The sequence below is a fragment of the Procambarus clarkii genome, chromosome 56 (genome assembly GCF_040958095.1).
Source record: "Procambarus clarkii isolate CNS0578487 chromosome 56, FALCON_Pclarkii_2.0, whole genome shotgun sequence".
NCBI classification, from domain to species: Eukaryota; Metazoa; Arthropoda; class Malacostraca; order Decapoda; family Cambaridae; genus Procambarus; species Procambarus clarkii.
Genome location: NC_091205.1, coordinates 27,555,541 through 27,578,474, shown reverse-complemented (window position 1 = coordinate 27,578,474; position 22,934 = coordinate 27,555,541). Strand labels below are relative to the sequence as shown.

The 22,934-nt window shown below is 46.3% G+C and overlaps 3 protein-coding genes across 4 annotated transcripts in view; 2 read left to right on the top strand and 1 right to left on the bottom strand.

Moving 5' to 3' along the window:
- The first annotated feature begins 13,842 nt into the window (after window positions 1–13,842).
- LOC138353147 (uncharacterized) lies at window positions 13,843–19,200 on the top strand. Its single transcript, XM_069305985.1, has 6 exons — window positions 13,843–13,996; window positions 15,927–16,068; window positions 16,296–16,404; window positions 17,581–17,765; window positions 18,316–18,415; window positions 18,674–19,200. Exons 1-6 carry the CDS (start codon window positions 13,945–13,947, stop codon window positions 18,893–18,895), a joined length of 810 nt encoding a protein of 269 aa, XP_069162086.1. The 5' UTR covers window positions 13,843–13,944; the 3' UTR covers window positions 18,896–19,200.
- Window positions 19,201–20,226: 1,026 nt separating this feature from the next.
- LOC138353226 (uncharacterized) overlaps window positions 20,227–22,934 on the bottom strand; it is an 8,687-nt gene continuing 5,979 nt past the window's right edge. The window contains exon 2 of the mRNA XM_069306110.1: window positions 20,227–21,111. Within this exon, the coding sequence (XP_069162211.1) occupies window positions 20,227–21,111 (885 nt within the window). The remainder of the gene's footprint in view (window positions 21,112–22,934) is intronic.
- Window positions 21,838–22,934, top strand: part of LOC123770828 (uncharacterized) — a 12,855-nt gene continuing 11,758 nt past the window's right edge. For both annotated transcript variants that reach the window (XM_045762996.2, XM_045762995.2), the window contains exon 1: window positions 21,838–22,934. This exon is cut by the window's right edge and continues 455 nt beyond it. The gene's annotated coding sequence lies outside the window, so the exon portion shown is untranslated.

Genomic DNA, 22,934 nt, shown 5'->3' with positions numbered 1-22,934 from the left:
GGGCCTCGCCTCTCTCTCTTAACTTGGAACTGACAGACTTGTATTAAGTGTACATAAATCAGGGAAACGTGATTCACTTACTGAGGTTTGAGAGAAAACGGAAACGGGCTTCAACTTCTCGCTCCGCCCTGGACAATTGTCACGAGAAACCTGTGAGGGAATACTTGAGTTTGGTTGCTTACACCTGAGCTATAGTGATTTATTGTGAGGTAGTAGCGGAAGGGGCTCACGAGGAGAGTGATGTGGAGGGACTCTCATGGTATGGTGCGGAGGGACTAACGTTAAGAGTGACGCGGAGGGACTCTGGTGGAGTGGCGCGAAAGGCGCCGGGAACCTTATGAGGGTCCGCGCTGGAGTACGGCGACCACAACAAACTATCACCATTGGCTGACAGAAGCGTCTTTCGTTCGTGATGTGTCACCTCAATGACTTGGGAAATTCGTGTTAAATTCCATCACCGCCACTCACCCATCACCTTAGGGACCTTATATAATAACACCACACTCACACAGGATGACAAACTGTGCAAGAATTCACGTTAACAATACAGTGAAGTTACAGTGATTATCTTCACTGTAACGTTTTACAGTGAAGATAATCCAAATAATAAAGTTGTAGTACCAGACGAAGTGCAGTAGGCAGGAGTCCTGCCTCAACGCTATATACAAAAAGGAGTAATAACAGAATTGGCTGATTCTAAATTGCAATAATTATGCATCAATAACAAGTTGAAATTAATTTACATACTTTTCGACTCACAGTCGGGGATCCTGGGTTTAATTCCTGACCGAGACAGAATCTCGCTTCATGCATGTCGGCGATCAATTCCCGACCGTCTAAGTGGTTGGGCACCATTCCTTCTCCTCGTCCCATCCCAAATCCTTATCCTGATCCCTTCCAAGTGCTATATAGTAGTAATGGCTTGGCGCTTTACCCTGATAATTTCCTTCCTCCCTCACCTAATACCTATGTTCACCTTGTAATATATAAGTACCAAGGAGGTAGTCAAATGTTGTGGGATTACATTCCTACAACAATGCGGGATTTATTACCTTGTGCTGACGGTAAGGTTTGTGTTGTAATTTTCACTTACAGTATTTACTTGCTTCGTGTCACAAAGAAGTATGGATCACTCATCATCACTTGGAGTGACCCAACACTATCAAGATCTTGGTAGTCAAGATCTAACATTATGTTGACTGTTTCAGGTGGCGGCGATATCCTGCGTAGCGGTTCTTTTCCTGCTGGTGCCCTGGGTGGAAGGGGAGGAGGCTAGCGACGATGTCCTTAAAGCTGTAACGTTCCTACAGGAGGCGTCGGGACCCCGCAAACTAAGCCTCAAAGTCAAGAAAGAATCAGAAGACGAGGAACTGGAGGACTCGTTAATTAAGGATGTCACTGAGGACTTCACTGATATTCAGAACGCTAGAGACGAGGCAGGACGTCGACAAAGAGAACAGCCATCAGTGCCATCCAAGTCTCTTGACGCGGGAGATGACTCCTTTGGTGACTCAGTCCCGACGAAGGAGGTGGTGGGAGCAGACTCCTCTACAGACCCACAAACATCTCAGAGTTTCTCTCAGAGGGCGGGTGTCGCTGCTCCAGAAGATGCGCTGGTCTCCATGACGTTTAAGGAAGGTCAGCGAGGACGTGCGAGGGTGGTGACCATCAAGAGACTCGTTCAAGAACTTGAGGGCAGGGAGGATATTGACGATGACTACGATCTAACAGATTTCGATCATAAGGACATGCATTCTCTCGGTAGTTGGGGTAAGCGCTTGTCTCCCAGTCGGGCCAGAGAAGATTCACATAAGTTACAGGCAGAGGAAACTGAACCATCAAGAGGAAGATCAGCAGGCACATCTAAAGCCCGGTCGCCCTCTGCTCAGGCTGCCTTACCAAACACCAGGACCCCAAAACCGGCGGGATCGCCCCGTATACCAGGAGCCGTGACACCTTCACCACAGGTCACCAGTACCCCACGATTCAACCAACCGAGGCAACGTGGAACCAATAACAGAATGAGGTCTGGGACCACAGCAAGACCACGTGTCACGCCCGCTTCGCGGACACGCCTCACTCGGCCGACCGCGTCTAGAGCCACTGGGATAAAGCCTCGCGTGACCTCGACCAAGCACGCGGTAAAGGACCTGGATGATGAAGACGACGACGTCCTAAATGCAATGGAAGACCATTCGCAGGACACCGATTACGACGAGGAGTCCCTGCCATCAAACGCCCAGCGTCCCTTGACAGCTCTGCTTCGCCCGAAACCCGTGTTACAGAATTCTCCCAGATCTAATCAGCCTCGATTTTTTTCTCCGGGTTCCACTAACTCCTTGAGACCTACTCCAGTCAATTTCCCATTCGCTTCACCTGCTCCCTTCAGCCCCCATTTAGCAAGTCTACCACAGGAAAGCGACGACAGCGAGTCTCCATCCACCAAACCACCACCCAGTTCATCCTTCTCCACCTTCTCATTCAACCGTCTTCCGACAACTGAAAGCGACTCGGCCACTACCACGCCCCCGAAGCCAGCGACGCCCCTCGTTAACACCCCATCTGTAACCCCAGCCTTCTTCCCTGGTTCCTCCCCATTCACGCCCTCAACTCCGTTCCCATTTAACTTCCCGGGAGTGCCACCCTTCGCCAGCCTCGTCCCGGGGCTCTCCGACTCCCCTCTCTCTGAATTCCTTCCTTTTGACCCAGCGAGCCCATCGCAGCCTCCAGTCTTCGCCCCTAATCAGTTTTCCACTCCAGCTCCCTCTCTGTTTACAACACCGGGTCCATTCCAATTCTCGTCTCCACTTCCATCTCAGTTTACTATTCCCGGTCTATCGCAGTTTATCACTCCTGGTTCATCCCAGTTTACCACCCCGGGCCCATTCCAGTTCTCGTCTCCAACTCCATCTCAGTTTACCACTCCTGGTCCATCCCAGTTTACCACTCCTGGTCCATCCCAGTTTACCACTCCCGGTCCATTCCAGTTTACCACTCCCGGTTCTTCACAATTTACCTCCCCTAATCCACTTCAATTCACCTTCCCTGATCCATTCCAGTTTTCAACACCTGCTCCAATCTCATTATCGTCTCCTGGTCTATTTCCATTTTCGTCTCCTGGGCCGTCCCAATTTAGCTTCCCTGGTTCATTTCAATTTACAACTCCCAGTCCATCCCAATTTAGCACTCCAGGTTCGTCGCAGTTCAGCACTCCTGGTTCATCGCAGTTCAGCACTCCCGGTTCGTCGCAGTTCAGCACTCCCGGTTCGTCGCAGTTCAGCACTCCCGGTTCATCGCAGTTCAGCACTCCCGGTTCGTCACAGTTCAGCACTCCCGGTTCGTCACAGTTCAGCACTCCCGGTTCGTCACAGTTCAGCACACCTGGTTCGTCCTTGTCTACCTCTCCAAGCACACCTCAGTTTGCATCGTCTCATTTCCCCTTCAATAGCCAGACACCCTTTGAATCTGTGCGTGTGACCACTCCCCACCCCGTGTCTGGGACATCGGCGGCCCCCCCTCCAAGTGTATCATCTTTCCGCTCTCAGGGGCGACCAGGTCATCCCTTCATCAGCAACATCACTCCGCAGCCTCCATCCTTCGATACCTTAAGTCCAGGAGCTTCATTCACCAACACGTTTGGGTCAGGAACGGCGTTCACCAACTCGCCCAGGCCAGGAGCCTCATTCTCAAGCTCGCCCAGGTCAGGAACCTCATTCCCTAGCTCTTCCAGGCCAGGAGCCTCATTCCCTAGCTCTTCCAGGCCAGGAGTCTCATTCCCTAGCTCGCCCAGGCCAGGAACCTCATTCCCTAGCTCTTCCAGGCCAGGAGTCTCATTCCCTAGCTCGCCCAGGCCAGGAGCCTCATTCCCTAGCTCGCCCAGGCCAGGAGCCTCATTCCCTAGCTCGTCCAGGCCAGGAACCTCGTTCACCAATTCTCTCGGACCAGGAACCTCGTTTACCAACTCGCTCGGACCAGGAACCTCGTTTACCAACACGCTAAGACTTGGCTCGCCCCGTCAGTCAGTCGACGATGAACCAGACGAGAGTTTTGGAATTCACAGCCAGAGAGGACACTTTCAACCAGACCAGAGCCGTGTGCAGTCTAATAATGTGTTATTTAATTCTCCAGGTCAAGTGTTTTCCACAAGTAGACCTCCACAGTTCAGCCCAACGCTCCCCTCACCAACCTTCTCTCCATCGCCCACATTATCCCGCCTCTCGCCCACTCAGGGAGGCGTGTCACCTCCTCTTTCAGGGTTCGGAGTGTCTCGGCATTCCCCAACGATATCCAGCTTCTCCCCGACTCCAGCACCTTCGAGGGTCGCTTTCACTTCGCCAACGACATTTGACTTCAGGCGGCTCCCGTCCTCTACCACGCCTTTCCTTTCCCAGTCTGGTTCCATCACCCCTAATCCATCCTTCCACTCCCCGTCCTCTTCCAGCCCTCGTCGCGTGTCCTCCTCCAGACCTTTTACCATAAACAATAATAACAATCAGTTCTTCACCGCCGGAGACCAGAACAATGGCCTCGCCTTCGAGCCTCGTCCAACAACCTTCTCGCCTCACCAGATTACTTCCAGTAACAACTTCCCGTTCCAGTCCAGCCAAAACAACCCAAACTCAGACTTTTCCCGCATTGGAGTGACGTCCCAACCTCACCTCCCACCTACCACCAGAGCTCCCTTCTTCCGCTTATTCTCAGCGAACAGGCCCACTCGTACACCGGACACGGCCCACCAGGACTTTCACTCACCTTCCAGCACCCTCAAACCTCTGACGTCCAGCAGACCACCATTCATTAACTCTATCCAGGACATCCATGTTCCAGCTCTTGCAACACCTTTGCCTTTTTCGGTGCAGCCACGACAAAATATCATCCAAAACACATTCCAAGGCTCCCAAATATCTTCAACTCTCAAGACGTTAGACCCAGTAAAGTCTACCCAGCCCACCACCTTCCCAAATTATTTTACTCGAGGCACACCAACCTCTACACAGCCGACAAGGAGCACCTTCTTCAGCAACGTCAGGAGTTCCCCTACTCCATCTTCTCACCCACAGGGCACCACGCCACTTTCTCCTTTCTTCACTGCTTTTGGCAGCCCACAGTCCCGTCCAGCTGGAGGAGATTCACGACTTGTTACCACTGACAGAGGTAATGACAGGACTAGTACTTTTGGTACAAATAATTTGCAGACTAATCATGTGAATGTAGGTGACCCTCAGACCAATAATTTTAGCACACGTAGCTTCGAGATTAGTAATTTCGACACAGGTCATTCTCAAGCTGATAATTTTAATACAGGTAAATCTTTAGACAATAATTTAAATACAAGTAACCATTCAATTAATAACTTTAACATAGACCAGCATAAAACTAATCATTTAAACACGGACAAGCCTCAGATTAACAATGTAAACACAGGACCCCCTGAGATTAACAATGTAAACACAGGACTCCCTGAGATTAATAATGTAAACACAGGACCCCCTGAGATTAACAATGTAAACACAGGACCCCCTGAGATTAACAATGTAAACACAGGACCCCCTGAGATTAACAATGTAAACACAGGACTCCCTGAGATTAACAATGTAAACACAGGACCCCCTGAGATTAACAATGTAAACACAGGACCCCCTGAGATTAACAATGTAAACACAGGACTCCTTGAGATTAATAATGTTAACATTGGTAACCTTCAGTCAAAAAATTTAAACACAATTAATCACCAGATTGACAATATTAATGTAGGAGGCACTCACTCTAATAACCAGGTAATTAACAATTTTAACAAAGGTAACTCTCAACCTGATAATGTCTACACAGTTAATCCTCATAGTAATTTCAACACATATAATCTTCAGAGCAATAATTTCAACACACGTAATAATCAGACGGATGATTTCAAGAGGAACAACCCTCAGACTAACAATTTCAACACAGGTAGCTCAAAGACCAATAATTTCAACAAAGAAAACCCTCAGAACAATAATTTCAACATAGGTGATCATCTGACTGATAATAATTTCAACACAGGTAACCACCAGAGGGATAATTTCAACACAGGTAACCACCAGACGGATAATTTCAACACAGGTAACCACCAGAGGGATAATTTCAACACAGGTAACCACCAGACGGATAATTTCAACACAGGTAACCACCAGAGGGATAATTTCAACACAGGTAACCACCAGACGGATAATTTCAACACAGGTAACCACCAGAGGGATAATTTCAACACAGGTAACATTCAGAGGGATAATTTCAACACAGGTAACCACCAGACGGATAATTTCAACACAGGTAATCACCAGAGGGATAATTTCAACACAGGTAACCACCAGACGGATAATTTCAACACAGGTAACCACCAGAGGGATAATTTCAACACAGGTAACCACCAGAGGGATAATTTCAACACAGGTAACCACCAGACGGATAATTTCAACACAGGTAACCACCAGACGGATAATTTCAACACAGGTAACCACCAGAGGGATAATTTCAACACAGGTAACCACCAGACGGATAATTTCAACACAGGTAACCACCAGACGGATAATTTCAACACAGGTAACCACCAGACGGATAATTTCAACACGGGTAACCATCAGAGGGATAATATCAACACAGGTAACCATCAGACTAATAACAATTTAAATACAAAAACACATCAGATTAACAACTTAAACATAGTTAATCGTGAGAGCAATCATTTCGATACAGATAGCCGTCAAACTAACACTTTTAACCCAGGCAACCTTCAAGTTGCTGATCAAATTTTCACTCCTGACAGTAACTTCGTTAGCAACAGCATCCCACAAAATACTGTGATTGATAAGGGCAGTATTGAGACCAGCCGCCTTACAGGTAGTAGTCAGAGCAACATCATCAGACCAGGTGCAGAGGACTCCAGCGGCGCTGACAGAGGTACGGGTCAGCCTGCCCACTCTAGCTCAGCTCTGATCGGGAATTTCAATAGAGGCAGTGTCCGTTATAACGGTGCTAGCAGAAGCAGTCCCCGTTTGAACGGTACTAATAGAGGTAGTGTCCGTTTCAACACTATTAACAGAGGTAGTGTCCGTTTTAACAGCACTAATAGAGGCAATGTCCGTTTTGCCAACGCTAACCAAGGTCATGCTTACTTACATGATGCCAACAGAGGCAATATTGAAAGTAATAATAACAGAGGCAATTCTCGGAATAATAATATTGACAGGGATAATATCCAGAGTAATATTAACAAAGATCATGTCCAAAATCATGACCAAATCATAAGTGATTTTCAAAGTAGTATCATCACAAATAACATTCAAAGTAACATAATTGCAGGTAATATTCAAAGTAATAATATTACCCCTGATAATATTCAGAATAATATCATCACAGACGACAGTCAGAGTAACAACATTGATAGAACTCATCCTCAGAATAAATATATCCAAACAGGAAATGTTCACAGTTTTATCAACAAAAACAATATTCGAAGAAGTAATATTATCAGAGGTGATATTGAAATTTTTAAAGCTGACGGAGGCAATGCACAGAGTAGGAATGTTGTGGGAGCAGGTGTGGTAGTGGTGGGTGTAGAAGCCGGTGGACTCACCACCCAGCAGAATGAGAGTGGTGAGAGAGAGAAAACTTTCAGGGAGCCGCCTTCTCTCCCTGATTACGAAGGAGGTTTCGTCCCTGTAACGCCCTCCACCCTTGCTAACCCTTCATTCTTCCTGACCCCTCCAGCTTTACCAGCCGATGGTTTGAGGGCAGGGCCTCTACCTCCTCCAGCACCGTCGATCTTAGATTTGGGGGCAGGTCCTCCCTCCCTTCCCTCCACTTCACCCCAACGACGACAGCCCATCCAGGTGACGACGACTCCACGCCCCAACACGACTCCATCGCTAGACATACTAAAATTCGTCACCACAACTCCACCTCCAGCTACGACTTTAAGAGGATCTCTATTTTCCCAAGCCTTTAATCCTTCCGCTTTTCCTGTCTCAAAGCAGTTCGCTGCCGTTACTCTTCCTCCCAACATCGTCACCTCAGTTCCACTCACCACACCAAAATCCATCATCAGACTGCCAGCTCCACTCGGGAATGACATTAACTATTCATCTACTCCACGACCATTCACATCCCAGCGCGTGACAGTGGCCCGATCACCAGCAATTATCTCCCCTGAAACCACCAGAGTCCTGTCTACCACAGGTCAGCCGCAGGTGAACAGTGTCCGTGGCACCCGTCAGCCATCCCTGCAGCAGTTACTCTCCGTCACATCCCTCTCGAAGCAACTACTGCAACCTGTCACTTCGCCAAAGCCGCCAACGCCCGCCTCTGAGCGGGACACACCCGTCGCCTTACAAACGGTACACAACAACAGCGAGACAAACTCTCGAACATTTCTTCCAATGGCGCCCAACAACGGGAAATCTTTCATCTTTGTGCGGAACGGAAACAATGAATACCGAGTAATGTGGAAGTAGCCTGGGAGGACGGGCGCCTTCTACACTGCAGTGTGGGGAGGATGGTGACCTCCCGTAGGCGAGAACACACCCAAGGGGCCAGACACCTCTCGACCTTCTGCATGATGTCAACTTTCCACATTGCCTCGGACTATATTTTCTTTATTTAATTTTATATCCTTTAGTGTCTAGTCAAGTGATGCCGGAAGTGGACCAGCTGACATTTATGCTGCGCTGTTTGACACAGTGTTTCCTGTCTCCTATTGAGTATTTGTCTTTTGTAAATAGCATTATTTAAATGTATGTTTTATATGAAATAAACTGTAAATTGTAGTAATGAATTTTTATATTGAGTCATCGAGAGGAAGAACTTTTTCTAGAACGACTTTCAGAAGCGAGTCATACTCAGTTTGATGCTGTTGTGGGGTGAAGAACACATCAAAAGGTACATTAGCTTAGAGAAAAATAATTAAGAATCTCTTGGTGCTCCTCTGCGCTGCTACATACTTGTATATTTGTGGATGCCTTACATGGGTCCACTCAACTAGCTACTCGAGTCCAGACTAATTCTTTAAATGGTTAAATATAACACATACCCGGGGCATTAACTTCAAACTCAACAAGCCGCAATGTTGGACAGAAAACAGGAGACGTTTTTTCATCCATAGAGTTACTAGGTGGGTTACCAGGCGACGCACAAGCCTGTCTGTCTTCTATTCCCTCTGCCTCTTTCCCCTCCCTCCAAATCTCTCTCTTCCAGTGGGTGATCATTCCTGTTCTCTCTCCCAGTGGGCAAAATATTCTAGGGTAATAGTCAACGTTGAATTAACGATGACAGGAGTAAAATCTGTTTTAATACTCTCAGGTCAATCACACCCACATATAATACTCCATAGAAGATTTTGAAATAACTACATATAACTTCACTATTATTTCGCGCAATACTTTTACTAAAATATTGTTATTATTATTGTGATAATGACGAGCATAACGAACAAAGAAATATTTATCATAGTTACTATATAAATATTTCCGCTTTCTTAGCTTATCGTTCATATCCATTTTCTTCTATGGTAAAATACTTAACAGTAACTTAAATATATTAACATCTAGAATTATGAAAACATAATTCACCCGATTCACTTGTGTGTCACCATCTCACTAGTGGTCTCGATGGGGACAGGAAACCGGCGGTTTGTCAAAGGTACCTCCCCTCCATTTTTCTTTAGGATTCTACTCAGCTGAATTATGAACTGCAGGAATACTAATAATAATTTATATTTATGCAAATGACATTCTAAACATATAGGACAGTATTCGTGGCAAGACTGTGTAACTTATGTAAAGCCACAAATACACAGAGCGATTTGGATATAACTTTAAATATTTAGGTAATTTATTTATACATTTAATGGAATAACAGTTAATGCCAAACGAGAAGTGAGTTATCTCAGAATATAATTAGACAGCTGCTACGAGCTGCTTCCTGGGGATGTGTAACAAAGAAGGAGGCCAGGTCGAGGACCGGGCCGCGGAGACCCTAATCCCCGAAATCATCTCAAGATAATCTCAAGAAAATACATACCCAACATGGTTGGGTCAGAGTTCGCATAAACGTAAAGAGTGCCACTGGATAGTGTCAAAAGGGACCCCCCCATGATGAATCTTGGAATATCATATTACTGAACTGAATTAATTTTTTACTTTATTTTTTTCTTCTGTATTTCTTTCACTCTTACAATAATATAAAATATTTTACACTGATGTCTGCAAAATTAAAAAAAAACACTGCATGTAACAGCCTGTAAATAACCTGTAACATATCTTCAAGACATCATCCTGCAGACACTTGCCCAATTTTTCTTGCGGGGGTTAAATGGGTTAATTCTCAAGTCTTGTATCCCATGCTGTGTCACACGAAGGTAGCGAGAGATACGTCATATCACACAATGTGGGGCAGAGTGTATGTGGGAAACCCTCAGTATGGCCGCCACACACACAGCGTTGCCACTGTGTGGCGAGGGCTGCGTCACGTGGCTGTGGCGAGGGCTGCGTCACGTGGCTGTGGTGATGGATGCGTCACGTGGCTGTGGCGAGGGCTGCGTCACGTGGCTGTGGCGAGGGCTGCGTCACGTGGCAAACTCATGCCAAAACAACAAATAATAATCTTTCATTAAAGTGATCACTCTCTCACCACCCCATCATCGCAATTACCCATTCACTTCCTCTCACACTCGCGAGCTCATTGTGCCTCATACTCTGACACTTATATCACCCTCTACTTACTATACAAAGTAAATCTAACAACGCCACACATTACATCTTTATGGTTTCCCACTGAAGCTATTTCACAGAAAAGAAAAATCAGTATTACATAATAACGTCACTGATATCAGGCGTCTCCGCTATCCCTAAAATATAGACTGTTCCTCCAGGCAACACGAGGAAGGCTCTCCCTAGCTCTGGAGGACAGGGAGGGAGGGAGGGTCGTCTAGCACCCTCACTCCAGCCCTATCGGACAGGGAATGAGGGAAGGAGGTCGTCTAGCACCCTCTCCATAGCCCTGGAGGACAGGGAAGGAGGAAGGGTCGTCTATCACCCTCTCCATAGCCCTGGAGGACAGGGAAGGAGGGAAGAAGGTCGTCTATCACCCTCTCCATAGCCCTGGAGGACAGGGAAGGAGGGAAGGAGGTCGTCTATCACCCTCTCCATAGCCCTGGAGGACAGGAGGTCGTCTAGCCCCCTCTCCACAGCCCTGGAGGTCCATGAGGGTCGAAGGTCTCACAGTAATGAGAACATCACCGGGTCTTTATCATTGCCAGAGTTTCCGTAGTGTGGGAACAGGAAATGACTGGCTCAAGGCGTCTATTCATAATCTTGCTCCTCATTTTTTATCATTCATTAATCACCAGCCTCAGAGATATGAGTGTTCATGCTAAAGTAAAAGAAAAAAACGAAGACATTGATGAGTGACGTTGCCTAATGCCTTACCTTGAGGTTACCTTGAGGTGCTTCCGGGGCTTAGTGTCCCCGCGGCCCGGTCGTCGACCAGGCCTCCTGGTTGCTGGACTGATCAACCAGGCTGTTGGACGCGGCTGCTCGCAGCCTGACGTATGAGTCACCGCCTGGTTGATCAGGTATCCTTTGGAGGTGCTTATCCAGTTCTCTCTTGAACACTGTGAGGGGTCGGCCAGTTATGCCCCTTATGTGTAGTGGAAGCGTGTTGAACAGTCTCGGGCCTCTGATGTTGATAGAGTTCTCTCTCAGAGTACCTGTTGCACCTCTGCTTTTCAACGGGAGTATTCTGCACATCCTGCCATGTCTTCTGGTCTCATGTGATGTTATTTCTGTGTGCAGGTTTGGGACCAGCCCCTCAATTATTTTCCACGTGTAAATTATTATGTATCTCTCCCGCCTGCGCTCAAGGGAGTACAGATTTAGGCTCTTTAGTCGGTCCCAGTAATTTAGATGTTTTACTGAGTGGATTCTAGCAGTAAAGGATCTCTGCACGCTCTCCAGGTCAGCAATTTCTCCAGCTTTGAAAGGGGCTGTCATTGTGCAGCAGTACTCCACTCTAGAGAGCACAAGCGTTTTGAAAAGTATCATCATCGGTATAGCATCTCTAGTGTGAAAAGTTCTTGTTATCCAACCTGTCATTTTTCTTGCAGTTGTGACGGCTACTTTATTGTGTTCTTTAAAGGTAAGGTCTTCCGACATGAGTACACCCAGATCCTTTACATTGCCTTTTCGTTCTATGTTATGATTTGCCTGAGTTTTGTACGTGGTTTCTGTTTTTATATTTTCAATTTTTCCATAGCGCATGAGCTGGAACTTATCCTCGTTAAACACCATATTATTTTCTGTAGCCCATAGAAAGACCTGATCTACATCTGATTGGAGGTTTGCCGTGTCCTCTATGTTGCCAACTCTCATGAAAATCCTAGTGTCATCTACAAAGGATGATGTCGGAAAATCCGACACCATTTAATATATCATACAGACAGATAATAACTGTATTGTATAAACAAGTTAACCCATAGAAAACGTAACTTGTAGTGGAATTACCGTCTATAGAAAAGGGGATATCATCACCACATACTATTATAATTTCACCAGCTATTCTGCTGGGAATTATTCTTAAATACATTAGTCTTTGTACTTTACCATCATAAAAACATCTCATATAAATTAACTTAATTATCAATATTAAAGTAGAGTAAATGTGACCCTTCTATCACTTTCTGTCATCTAGACAATGTAAGCCAGGCGTCAGTGAGGAAGGAGGGGCAGCCATTATTTATATATAGACCAGAGGCTCACGGGAGCAAATACGGCTCCTGTTAATTTTACTTGGACGAAGTGTTATGGAAACCAAAGGTGTACCATTATCACACGCTGTCAACAAATTCAAGTTAAGTGTTCTACCGAAACCCATTTATCTATCATTTATGGCCATTAATGTCAGTATATAAGGTGACCCGGTTAGAGCACGAGGCAGCCTCAAACTAAAGGTAATTAAGCCAGGTCTTTATTGTTCCATGTACAGTGTTTCTCTGATATACCTGTCATATATAGGATTCTGGCTTTACAGCTAGCGCCCTTTTGACAGGTCAAGACGAGGAAGCATGCTTTGTGCATCAGTTACCAGGGTGATGGAAGCTACCTCAAAGAGGGAAAATGTGGTGTCTACAACCTAGTTATATCTGGTGGACTAAGACCTGCTGTACTATAAGATAAGGAACCTCTTCAATGTATGTAGTCTAATACTGTAGTTTGATTGGCTGCATATATATAAATTAAATTAATATAAACCCCCCTAATGTGTAGAGGATCGATTTGTGAGATTATGAGATTATTGCAGAAATACAGTCCACTTATCATTATACAAATTGCTATCGAAGTATATAAATTAACGTAAATATAAATTCTATATATATTCATATAAATTAAAATAAATATAAATCTCACAGGTCGGTTCCCACAGATGATATAATCATTTGTAAAGGATATGATAATAAACCTGCCTCTCGATGCAAATTAAGAAATAAAAACAAAAACAAAAAATACTCATTTAAATTAAAACATTCAATCTTTATTGTTACTTTATGTTGTGTATCAAATAATTTACCTAACAGCCCGAAGGTTCTATCAAAATCTGCCGGAGAGGAGAGCTTGACTTACACGAGCAGGGCTTAGTTGGTTTACATTTGGTTGCTTAGTGTTGTAGAATCATCAAGCAACCATATTCATTCTCCCAAAATGAAGTGCTCAACATAAATGGATGTAAAGAAGTGCTGCTACTAATCCCCAGGTAAAAATTAGTACGCAGTAACCCGTGGGAGTAGGAGCAGGTGAGGGCTGGCGGGCTCTCACACCCTCTGTCACTACACAGATATAAGTATAGGTGACTCGGGGGTCATCAGCACTCCTCACAACCTTCACCAGCATACTCCAGCACCGCGTCTCTTCAACCAACATGAAGATTCTTTTACTTCTCTTCATCACCGCCGCTGCCGCCTTACCTAAAGGTGAGTGTGGTTGTAGTTGAGATTTCTGGTGTCGACTCCAAGGCTGCTCCAGGACTCTGGGACTACCTAAGAGTCATTTAAACACCGAGCCAAATGAGCTGTTGTTTCAAATGTCTTTTTTCCGTTATATATTTATATAATAGAACGTCTTCTCCTTTGCATGTAAACTCTCTAACATTATTCTTTGCATATTTTTATCGATTGAACTATTATTATTATTATTACCTTATAGTATTTAGTGCAGTTGATTCACAATTGTACCAGAGTTCGATTCCCAGGTAGGGTGAGACGTTTGGACACGTTTCCTTATATCTGATGCCTCTGTTCACCTGTTATACTCAAATTCTGTCAGTTGAAATGTAACCAGTCACAGGCAAGTAGGCCTCTGACGTCATGCCAGACAGAGGAGCATCAAGCCATGCTCCCAGCAGCCTCAGTTATCCTCACAGACTCAGAGTAGAAGGACCTCGGCTAGGCAGATATATACCTTGCTATCTCGGTCAATAAATATATACAGAAGCGACTACTGTGTCTACCTTCTACCCCGAACAAGGCAAACGAATACACCTAGCATCACATAGGTACTTAAGAGTTAGACAAATACTGTGGGTAGCATGCTATATATGGTCAGTCGTTGACCTAGTGGGACCTCAACAAGCTGAATAGGCTTTCTCTCCCCGACAATGCTAAACAAGACTATATTTCTATTAATGTTATTCAATAAAGAGGAATATGTTTTACTTAAGTTTATACTGCCTTGATTTTCTATAATTAAAGAAAACCACAACTTTAGGTTGGGATACTATGATATAAAGAACTTTCAGTGGATTCCCTACTAATTCTTAACCGATTCAGCTTAGACGCCTTGAAACCAACGGACACCGTGACGCGATTTTGACCACTGCGTCTCTATACTGCTGTGGGGCATTCATCTTTAGCGGCCTAGATGGATGTGAAGCTTGACGCAGTTATTCCCTGGAGTCAAAGGGAAGTGGGTAACTTTTTCAGTTGTCCGGTTGGATCGTTAGGTGAGAAGATGGTGTCCAGCGCTGGCTTGGCCAAGAGGTGCCGGAGATGTCTTGATGGGCTCTTGGTGTGCTCTTGGGGCGTGGTGGGCGTCTGGCTCTTTTTCCGCCAGATGTCACTGGAAGACTTTACTGCGTTGTTGCAAGACTGGGCTAGAGTTTAAATTAAGAGGGTCCATCTCGACAAGTCTGCTGTTAGGTTACGACTTTGTCCGGCTACCCACAGTTCGTAGAATGAGTGAATAATGACTTTCATTATTCAGTTTCAAGACATATCGCCTTGGGATCACTGGGTGTTTTACAGCTACTCTGCGTGGGGCCACCCAGATTCTGCCTAACAGTGTGTTTATCTGGAAACCTGTGCATAGGACAAATGTTTTCCACCGACAGACGATGTGCAGGTTTGTTGTTTTCGGACACGCATCTGGCAGTTCTTCCACCGTGGGCCCTAAATCATCATCAGGAACAACAACAGTCATACTCAAATATTATTATCATTATTTCCTCAGCAGCCTTTCACACACTATGAAGTTAGAATCAAAGGCTTTACTCGTAAGATTTTATACAGAGACTCTCCGATACCACACTTTAAGCTGTGCTCCTTTCCCACAAAAATAAAAGGATCCATTAAATCCCCACACGAAGACGTCCTTCCAATCTCACACACTATATAGTAACCCCCTGCACTGCTATGCATGTAGCCATGTACTACACATCCATCACAACGTTCTACCTCCCTCTGCACAACCCAGCCACGTCAACACCTCAGTGCTGCCCAACAACACCACCCACATACCTCACAACCCTCTAAGTGCGACCCCTTACACCAACAAGAACCCCTAACCCTGCCCTGTCTGCTCTACTGCGCTTCCAACACTCACTAAGCACAGTTCACTTTCCCACAGCCGCCGTGGGTTCGGTCCACTATACCACCTGCTATAGTGGATTCAACAAAGGAGGTTCATTCCAGACCTTCTCCGATTACGTCCCGGACCTGGGACTATACAACTTCGACAATACCATCTCCAGCGCCACCGTCACCGGCATGTGAGTTCCTTTAGTTGGGGGTGGATTTTCTACTGGTTTCATATAAAAATTTCTTCCCCGTTTATGTCTTTTTCATTTCTGTTTATATCCTTCCACTGCCCCACCCACCTTACTCCTAATGCCTTTCCCCACCTTCCTTCGTCCCCCCACCCCTTCATCCTCAACCCCTTTCCCTTACTTCCCAACCCCTCCTCCTCCCGTGGACTAAGAGAATGCTCCTTCCCCAGCTGGTTTTACTACGAGGATGAGGACTACAACTTGGCCTCCAGTGGCAGCGTCTACTGGCTCCATGGCTTCGATTACTTCAGCAACTTTGACAATAGCTACGACGACGTGGTGAGTGTTTTGCATTCTTATTCCTGCTCGTACATAAGGGCGGATTTAGACAAGGTGAGGCCCTGAGCTATTGGAAAGCTTTATAAGCCCTAAGCTATGACAAACTAATGACACCATAAGCTATAGGAAACAGTAGAGACCCTTAGCTGCGTGATGCTGTTGAGGCCATATTTGACAATTGTTAAAAGAGAATAAGACTGTAACAACTGAACTCGACAAGAATGCCGCCAAAATGAATACCAAACCTGTGCAAAGATGGAAGGTTAGGGGTTGCTTCTTTAGAGTTTTATTATAAATCTTTCATTATTCAGTTTAAAGACATTTTGCTATATAAAAAATACTTGAAATTCGTGCCCTGTGAGTCGAATGACTGAAAGAATTTAATTTATGAGTAAAATGCTCTTTAAACTTGCAATTGCAAGCTTAATATGTAATTTGAAAGCTATGAAATGATTAACACTGAAAACTAAATTTAAATTGTAGCAGACCATGAGACCCTAAGCTGTAACTTAGTTTATGCCTAAACCCGGCCCTGCTCCTACATATACGCAGATATTGTGCTTCAGCTCCTGGGTGACGCCTTTTAGAAGGAGCTTGTCTAGTGACGCCTGACTTTCCCGAGTCTTCGAGTTCTGTGTCCATCTATGTCGTCTCCGTCTGTCCATCATTGACCCCTCGTTCTGTCTCGACCTATTACCTGTCACCACCTGTGACCTTTATTCTGTTCCCACCTGGGAACAGTTTCCGTCCGTAAGCTGAACTCACCGTCATCGTTCATTCGGTCTCTTATAGTCGTTAATGTCGTGATCAGGTCTACTCTCTAACGACGGGAGAATAGCCCCCCTCCCTTGTACTTTGGTACTGGATAACGTAGGTGGCGAATAATGCCCTAGACGATTCCTTGACCAGATTCCTGAAAGACGTGCTTAACATGTTCCAGCTCCTCATGTGTGATGAAGTTATTCTGTTTACATGTTCCACCTGCCATTGATTACGTGCTTTACTCCCCCCTCCCTCCCTCTCTCTCTCTGTCTCTCTGTCTCTCTGTCTCTCTGTCTCTCTGGGTATGTTGGGATGCTGTCCGAGGTTAAGTCTTTCAGTATGACTCAAGCTGAATATAATCCTATATGTATATATATCATATTTATCTATTTATCTATTTCTGTAACACCGCAGTTCTCATCGCTGCGGTACGGAGGGAGTCCGGACTGCCTTGGCTGCGACACTTGGACGGTGTACCAGGGCCAGTACTTCACTGGCAGTGAGTTCTATGGCACCACCGACAGCAACTTCTTCGGCAACCTCCAGGGCCAGGTCTCCGCCATCCTCCTCACGGGCACCTCCGCCTGGACCTTCTACGAGTGAGTTCATTCTTCAATCTCGTTCACCTCGAGGCGTAGAGATTTTAGGTAATATCCTCCTAAGACTGCACACCTTCTGTGGTTGAGTGTTCAATAAAGCCTTGAAACTGCATATATTATTTATAAGGCTACTTAGGCCTGGATGTTAAATTTTTGCATTTCCTTAAATGTTCATAAGTCTATCCATTGTACAAAACATTAGATCTTTTCAGCAGCTTTTGAGCAGTTAAGTCACAGCTGATTGGTTTAATTCCCGTAGCAGGACAGAAGCGTTTGAGCAACGATTAAGACACATCGTAGAAGTCATAAATTAATTTACATTATTGTGTTCTGTGTTGCAATATTTTACCCCGGTCATTAACCCTACAGGTCAATTTAGCACTAAGTATTAAATTGTAGCACTTAGCAGCAGCAGTTATATTATACACGACACAGGGTCTTAACTGGATCAAAACCACCAGAGACCAACCGGTCCTGGATGCATGTGAATTCCTCAGTAATAACTTCTTATTAAGACGCCGGTTCTTAACTTGGTGTTTGTCTTGAACAGCGGACCGTCGTACTCGGGCAGGAGCGTGTGTCTCTACCCTAACACAGTCCACGACGTCAGCTCCAGCGGGGAGGTCCTCAACTTGGGCATCTACCCAGATGTAAGTAAGAGGCGTTCAATCCTCGACCGTCCAAGTGATTGGGCACCAATCCTTTCCTCCGTCTTATCTTAAATTCCTGTCCTCCTATCCTTCCCAAGTGTTATACAATCGTAATAGATTAGCGATTTCCCCTGAGTATTACATATCCTTCTATTCCGTATAGCATTGCACACTGTTGCAAAACATCGAATATTATTATCAATATTGCATTTGTTGCACTGCACATGTTGTGACGTATGGTCTCTCCCTGGGTGGCAGGTGACGCAAGTAGGGATGTACGACAACAGTATCCAGTCGGTGCGCAGAGGGTGTTGGTCTGATGTTGTCTTCAAGGCCCCCGAGGTCCACGCCCAGGGCCAGGCCAAGAACGGTGCCTGGGGATACTTCCGACCCGAAGCTGGCCAAGAACACTCGGCAGCTGGCCAAGGACACCCGGCAGCTGGCCACAGCCGCCCCGCAGCTCGTCCGCAGAAGGTTTAGGAGATACAAATGGTGATGATTTGCTGAAAGTGTTGCCAAAAGGAGAGAGAGAGAGAGAGAGAGAGAGAGAGAGAGAGAGAGAGAGAGAGAGAGAGAGAGACGATTGCAGTTGTATAACACATGTTATGGTGACTCCCGTCAAATGCTATCATCATCTAATCTTATCGTACCACTGTAAAACACCACGATGAAAGCCATATGGTGTTACAAGCTACTTTTTTAACTCTACAAACTTTACCATTTTACATATATAAATAGTTGTATAATACTGTATTATTACTTATAAATAAATATTTGGTGTATTCTTTTCTGTATTCAACCCATTAGACACAGCTATTCTCGATTTATTTACAGATTTATTCACTGAAAATATGACATTTTACATTTATAAATAATTACAAACTAACAGAAAATCAAGAAAATTTATGTAAATGTAATAAGCAAAATAATCTAAGTTGAAAAGATTGCCTCTGGCTCAGCCCCCAGCGGTATTACAGTCAGAAAACCAGACGTCAATATATATATATATATATATATATATATATATATATATATATATATATATATATATATATATATATATATATATATATATATATATATTCAAGTTATTGATTAACTTGAATATATATATATGACCATTCATTGTCACCCTAGGATCAAAAAGCTAAAACTCGATCCTGTAGGCACGAAAGGTTAGTACAAATAATTACACACACACACACATACATATACAAATACACACTCACCACACCCACATACATATAGACATATACAAATACACCCACCCACACACACACTGATGGTGTGTGTGGTGGGTAACTACTGGTTATATTCAACAGGTAAACATTTTCCAACCCAATGCTCACACTTGGGGAGGACAGGATGAAGCCCTCCTCGCCCCCAGCCCACAAGATAAACAGAAATAATGGTTTGTTTAGAGTAAATTGAAACCCCGACGGCTCTATTCAAGCCTGAAACGCTGAGGTACTCGCTTTCTCTTGTTCTAAACTGGAAATAATCTTCGGGAGATGTTTTACCAGCGACCTCTTTGAGGGATGTTGCAGAACTGGAGTGTCCTCTATATGTTGGGACGTCAGGTGAATTCTTAACATAGTCCCAGTGGTGTACTTGGTCGGTGTGACCCCCTAGCATAGTCCTGGGCTGTGTTTTGTGCCTGGATGATGCGGTGTGGCCCAAGATAGTGTGGTGTGTCCTTTGCGAAACACAGATTAATGCAGTGTGTTATTAGTGAAGCCTATGATGGTGTGACGTAACCCTAGTGGAGCTCTGTGGCGGCTCCTGACGCAGTCCTGTACGTAGAGTCGTGTTTATGGAAGGAGCCAGCCCGGCCTGCGTCCGGAGAGCCAGCCCGGCCTGCGTCCGGAGAGCCAGCCCGGCCTGCGTCCGGAGAGCCAGCCCGGCCTGCGTCCGGAGAGCCAGCCCGGCCTGCGTCCGGAGAGCCAGCCCGGCCTGCGTCCGGAGAGCCAGCCCGGCCTGCGTCCGGAGAGCCAGCCCGGCCTGCGTCCGGAGAGCCAGCCCGGCCTGCGTCCGGAGAGCCAGCCCGGCCTGCGTCCGGAGAGCCAGCCCGGCCTGCGTCCGGAGAGCCAGCCCGGCCTGCGTCCGGAGAGCCAGCCCGGCCTGCGTCCGGAGAGCCAGCCCGGCCTGCGTCCGGAGAGCCAGCCCGGCCTGCGTCCGGAGAGCCAGCCCGGCCTGCGTCCGGAGAGCCAGCCCGGCCTGCGTCCGGAGAGCCAGCCCGGCCTGCGTCCGGAGAGCCAGCCCGGCCTGCGTCCGGAGAGCCAGTCCGGCCTGCGTCCGGAGAGCCAGTCCGGCCTGCGTCCGGAGAGCCAGTCCGGCCTGCGTCCGGAGAGCCAGTCCGGCCTGCGTCCGGAGAGCCAGTCCGGCCTGCGTCCGGAGAGCCAGTCCGGCCTGCGTCCGGAGAGCCAGTCCGGCCTGCGTCCGGAGAGCCAGTCCGGCCTGCGTCCGGAGAGCCAGTCCGGCCTGCGTCCGGAGAGCCAGTCCGGCCTGCGTCCGGAGAGCCAGTCCGGCCTGCGTCCGGAGAGCCAGTCCGGCCTGCGTCCGGAGAGCCAGTCCGGCCTGCGTCCGGAGAGCCAGTCCGGCCTGCGTCCGGAGAGCCAGTCCGGCCTGCGTCCGGAGAGCCAGTCCGGCCTGCGTCCGGAGAGCCAGTCCAGCCTGCGTCCGGAGAGCCACTTGACCTGTGTCGTAGCCAGGAGCTAGAGCCTTCAGCGGGTGCAACCCAAAGGAGGCCGGAGACGAAAAAGAAACACAGCTTGAATGTGGAGCACTAGCTTGTACGAAACTTTTGCCTGTACGGATCACCTGACTATAAGGAGCGCCGTACGTAGCACATGCAGATAACTTTCTCCGTCGCTGAAGAGCCACCTGCTGCAGGTCCTCATCCGTTTATCAACCCCCCTCCCCTCCCCTCAGGGCCTGACGAAGGCTGTGAACAACACACACGCACCACATAAACACACACACACACACACACACATCACAAGCGCTGAACGTTCCTCTTAATACGTATTTCTTTTGAGTTCATCGTGTTTCAGTCGGTAGTGCGTGTGCCTGGAGGGAAGTCCAGGAATGCGATTGATTCCATCGTACGATTTTGATATTTTCTCATCCAGGATAACTCGGTTAGGAGCCTAGACGCTAAGATAAATATCCCTGGAAGAAAAGTGACGATTAAAAGTCGTCTTGGCGCAGAAAACGTAAGAGATATAACATCCGAAGACTGAAACGTTGGACGTGTAACGCCCAGAGACTGAAAATAAATTTATATATTAAGTGACAGACATATTAAGTATAAATCGCTGTTGGATAGAAACGTTTAGAGTTCCATGTGATGTTCCATGTTCCATGACCCCTGCGTTCGAACCCTGGGCAGGACGGGACAACTAGCCACCAATTTGTAACAGTTCGCCCATGTTCACCCAACATTAGAGACGTGGTTATAAATCGATTGTAGAATCGTATTCTAGGGAAAACCAGCATTACAACTATAAAGCTTAAAATGAGCTGTGGGTCATGTTAGTGAAAACTAGAAAGCTGTGGTTTAGGAAGAGTTCTGGGCCCGGCAGTCTCTAGGCCTACCAACAGGAATCAGAATATGTCTGTTCCTGTACCTTCCAGTGTTAGTGAAAATATATAATATAAATGGTACCCGGCGCTGCTCCAGTGAAGGACACTACATCTTCACTGATGTGATGACCAAACCATTCATCAGAAAATGGACGGACCGAAACGACGACGTTTCGGTCCGTCCTGGACCATTGTCAGTTCGTGTCATAGAAGAGAGGAAGTCCAAGGAAGTTCGGGCAAAATCGTTTCTCCGTTTAATGGTGTGTAGTTTGGTCATCATATCTTCAGTCACGTTACTGTGACTCATCTTGACTATACACGACCTTCATCACGGTAATCATCTGCACTACTCATAGCCATCCTCATCACTATCCATGTTCACTAAATACTATTCTCATTTCTGTAACCATCATTACTAACCTCTGAGTCCCATATCTATAAACTTTCTCCTTCACCACCTTCCATGTGATGGAAGGGGTGAAATTTACAGGGGTGAACCCTTGTAAATTTTTCACTGAAAACTGTCTTCATTTAATCATTATTAAGAAAATACTGTGCTGGTGATTCTTAGTGAGGATGGAGCCGGTTAGTTAGCGAGATTGGAAATGAGTATAATTTGCAATTTCATGTAAAGGAGGGAAGCGGTCCATGGAGGCTCGATCCCGACCCGCCTATGACCATCCCCGGACGAAGACCCTTCACCCTGCAAAGTTTGATACGGCTTGCCGCAAGCGTCTGATCCCACACCTCGGACAGAGTCTCTTGTACAAATATAAACGGTATGTATCACAACGGAAGATAACAACAATAACCGTCAAATTGCCTTATTACCAAGACGGCATCAACCGCGGACGCTGCAAGGAAACATTTGTGAAGAAAATTGGGAACAAAACTAGAAACCCCGTTCGTTAAATTTAACAAGTGCTGCCATCTG

Bases quoted from the DNA above. Each gene is read 5' to 3' on its own strand.
- LOC138353147 (XM_069305985.1), top strand. From the start codon at position 13,945: ATGAAGATTCTTTTACTTCTCTTCATCACCGCCGCTGCCGCCTTACCT. The intron at 13,997-15,926 runs GTGAGTGTGGTT...ACTTTCCCACAG, and splicing joins CGCTGCCGCCTTACCTAAAG to CCGCCGTGGGTTCGGTCCAC. The intron at 17,766-18,315 runs GTGAGTTCATTC...TGTCTTGAACAG, and splicing joins TCCGCCTGGACCTTCTACGA to CGGACCGTCGTACTCGGGCA.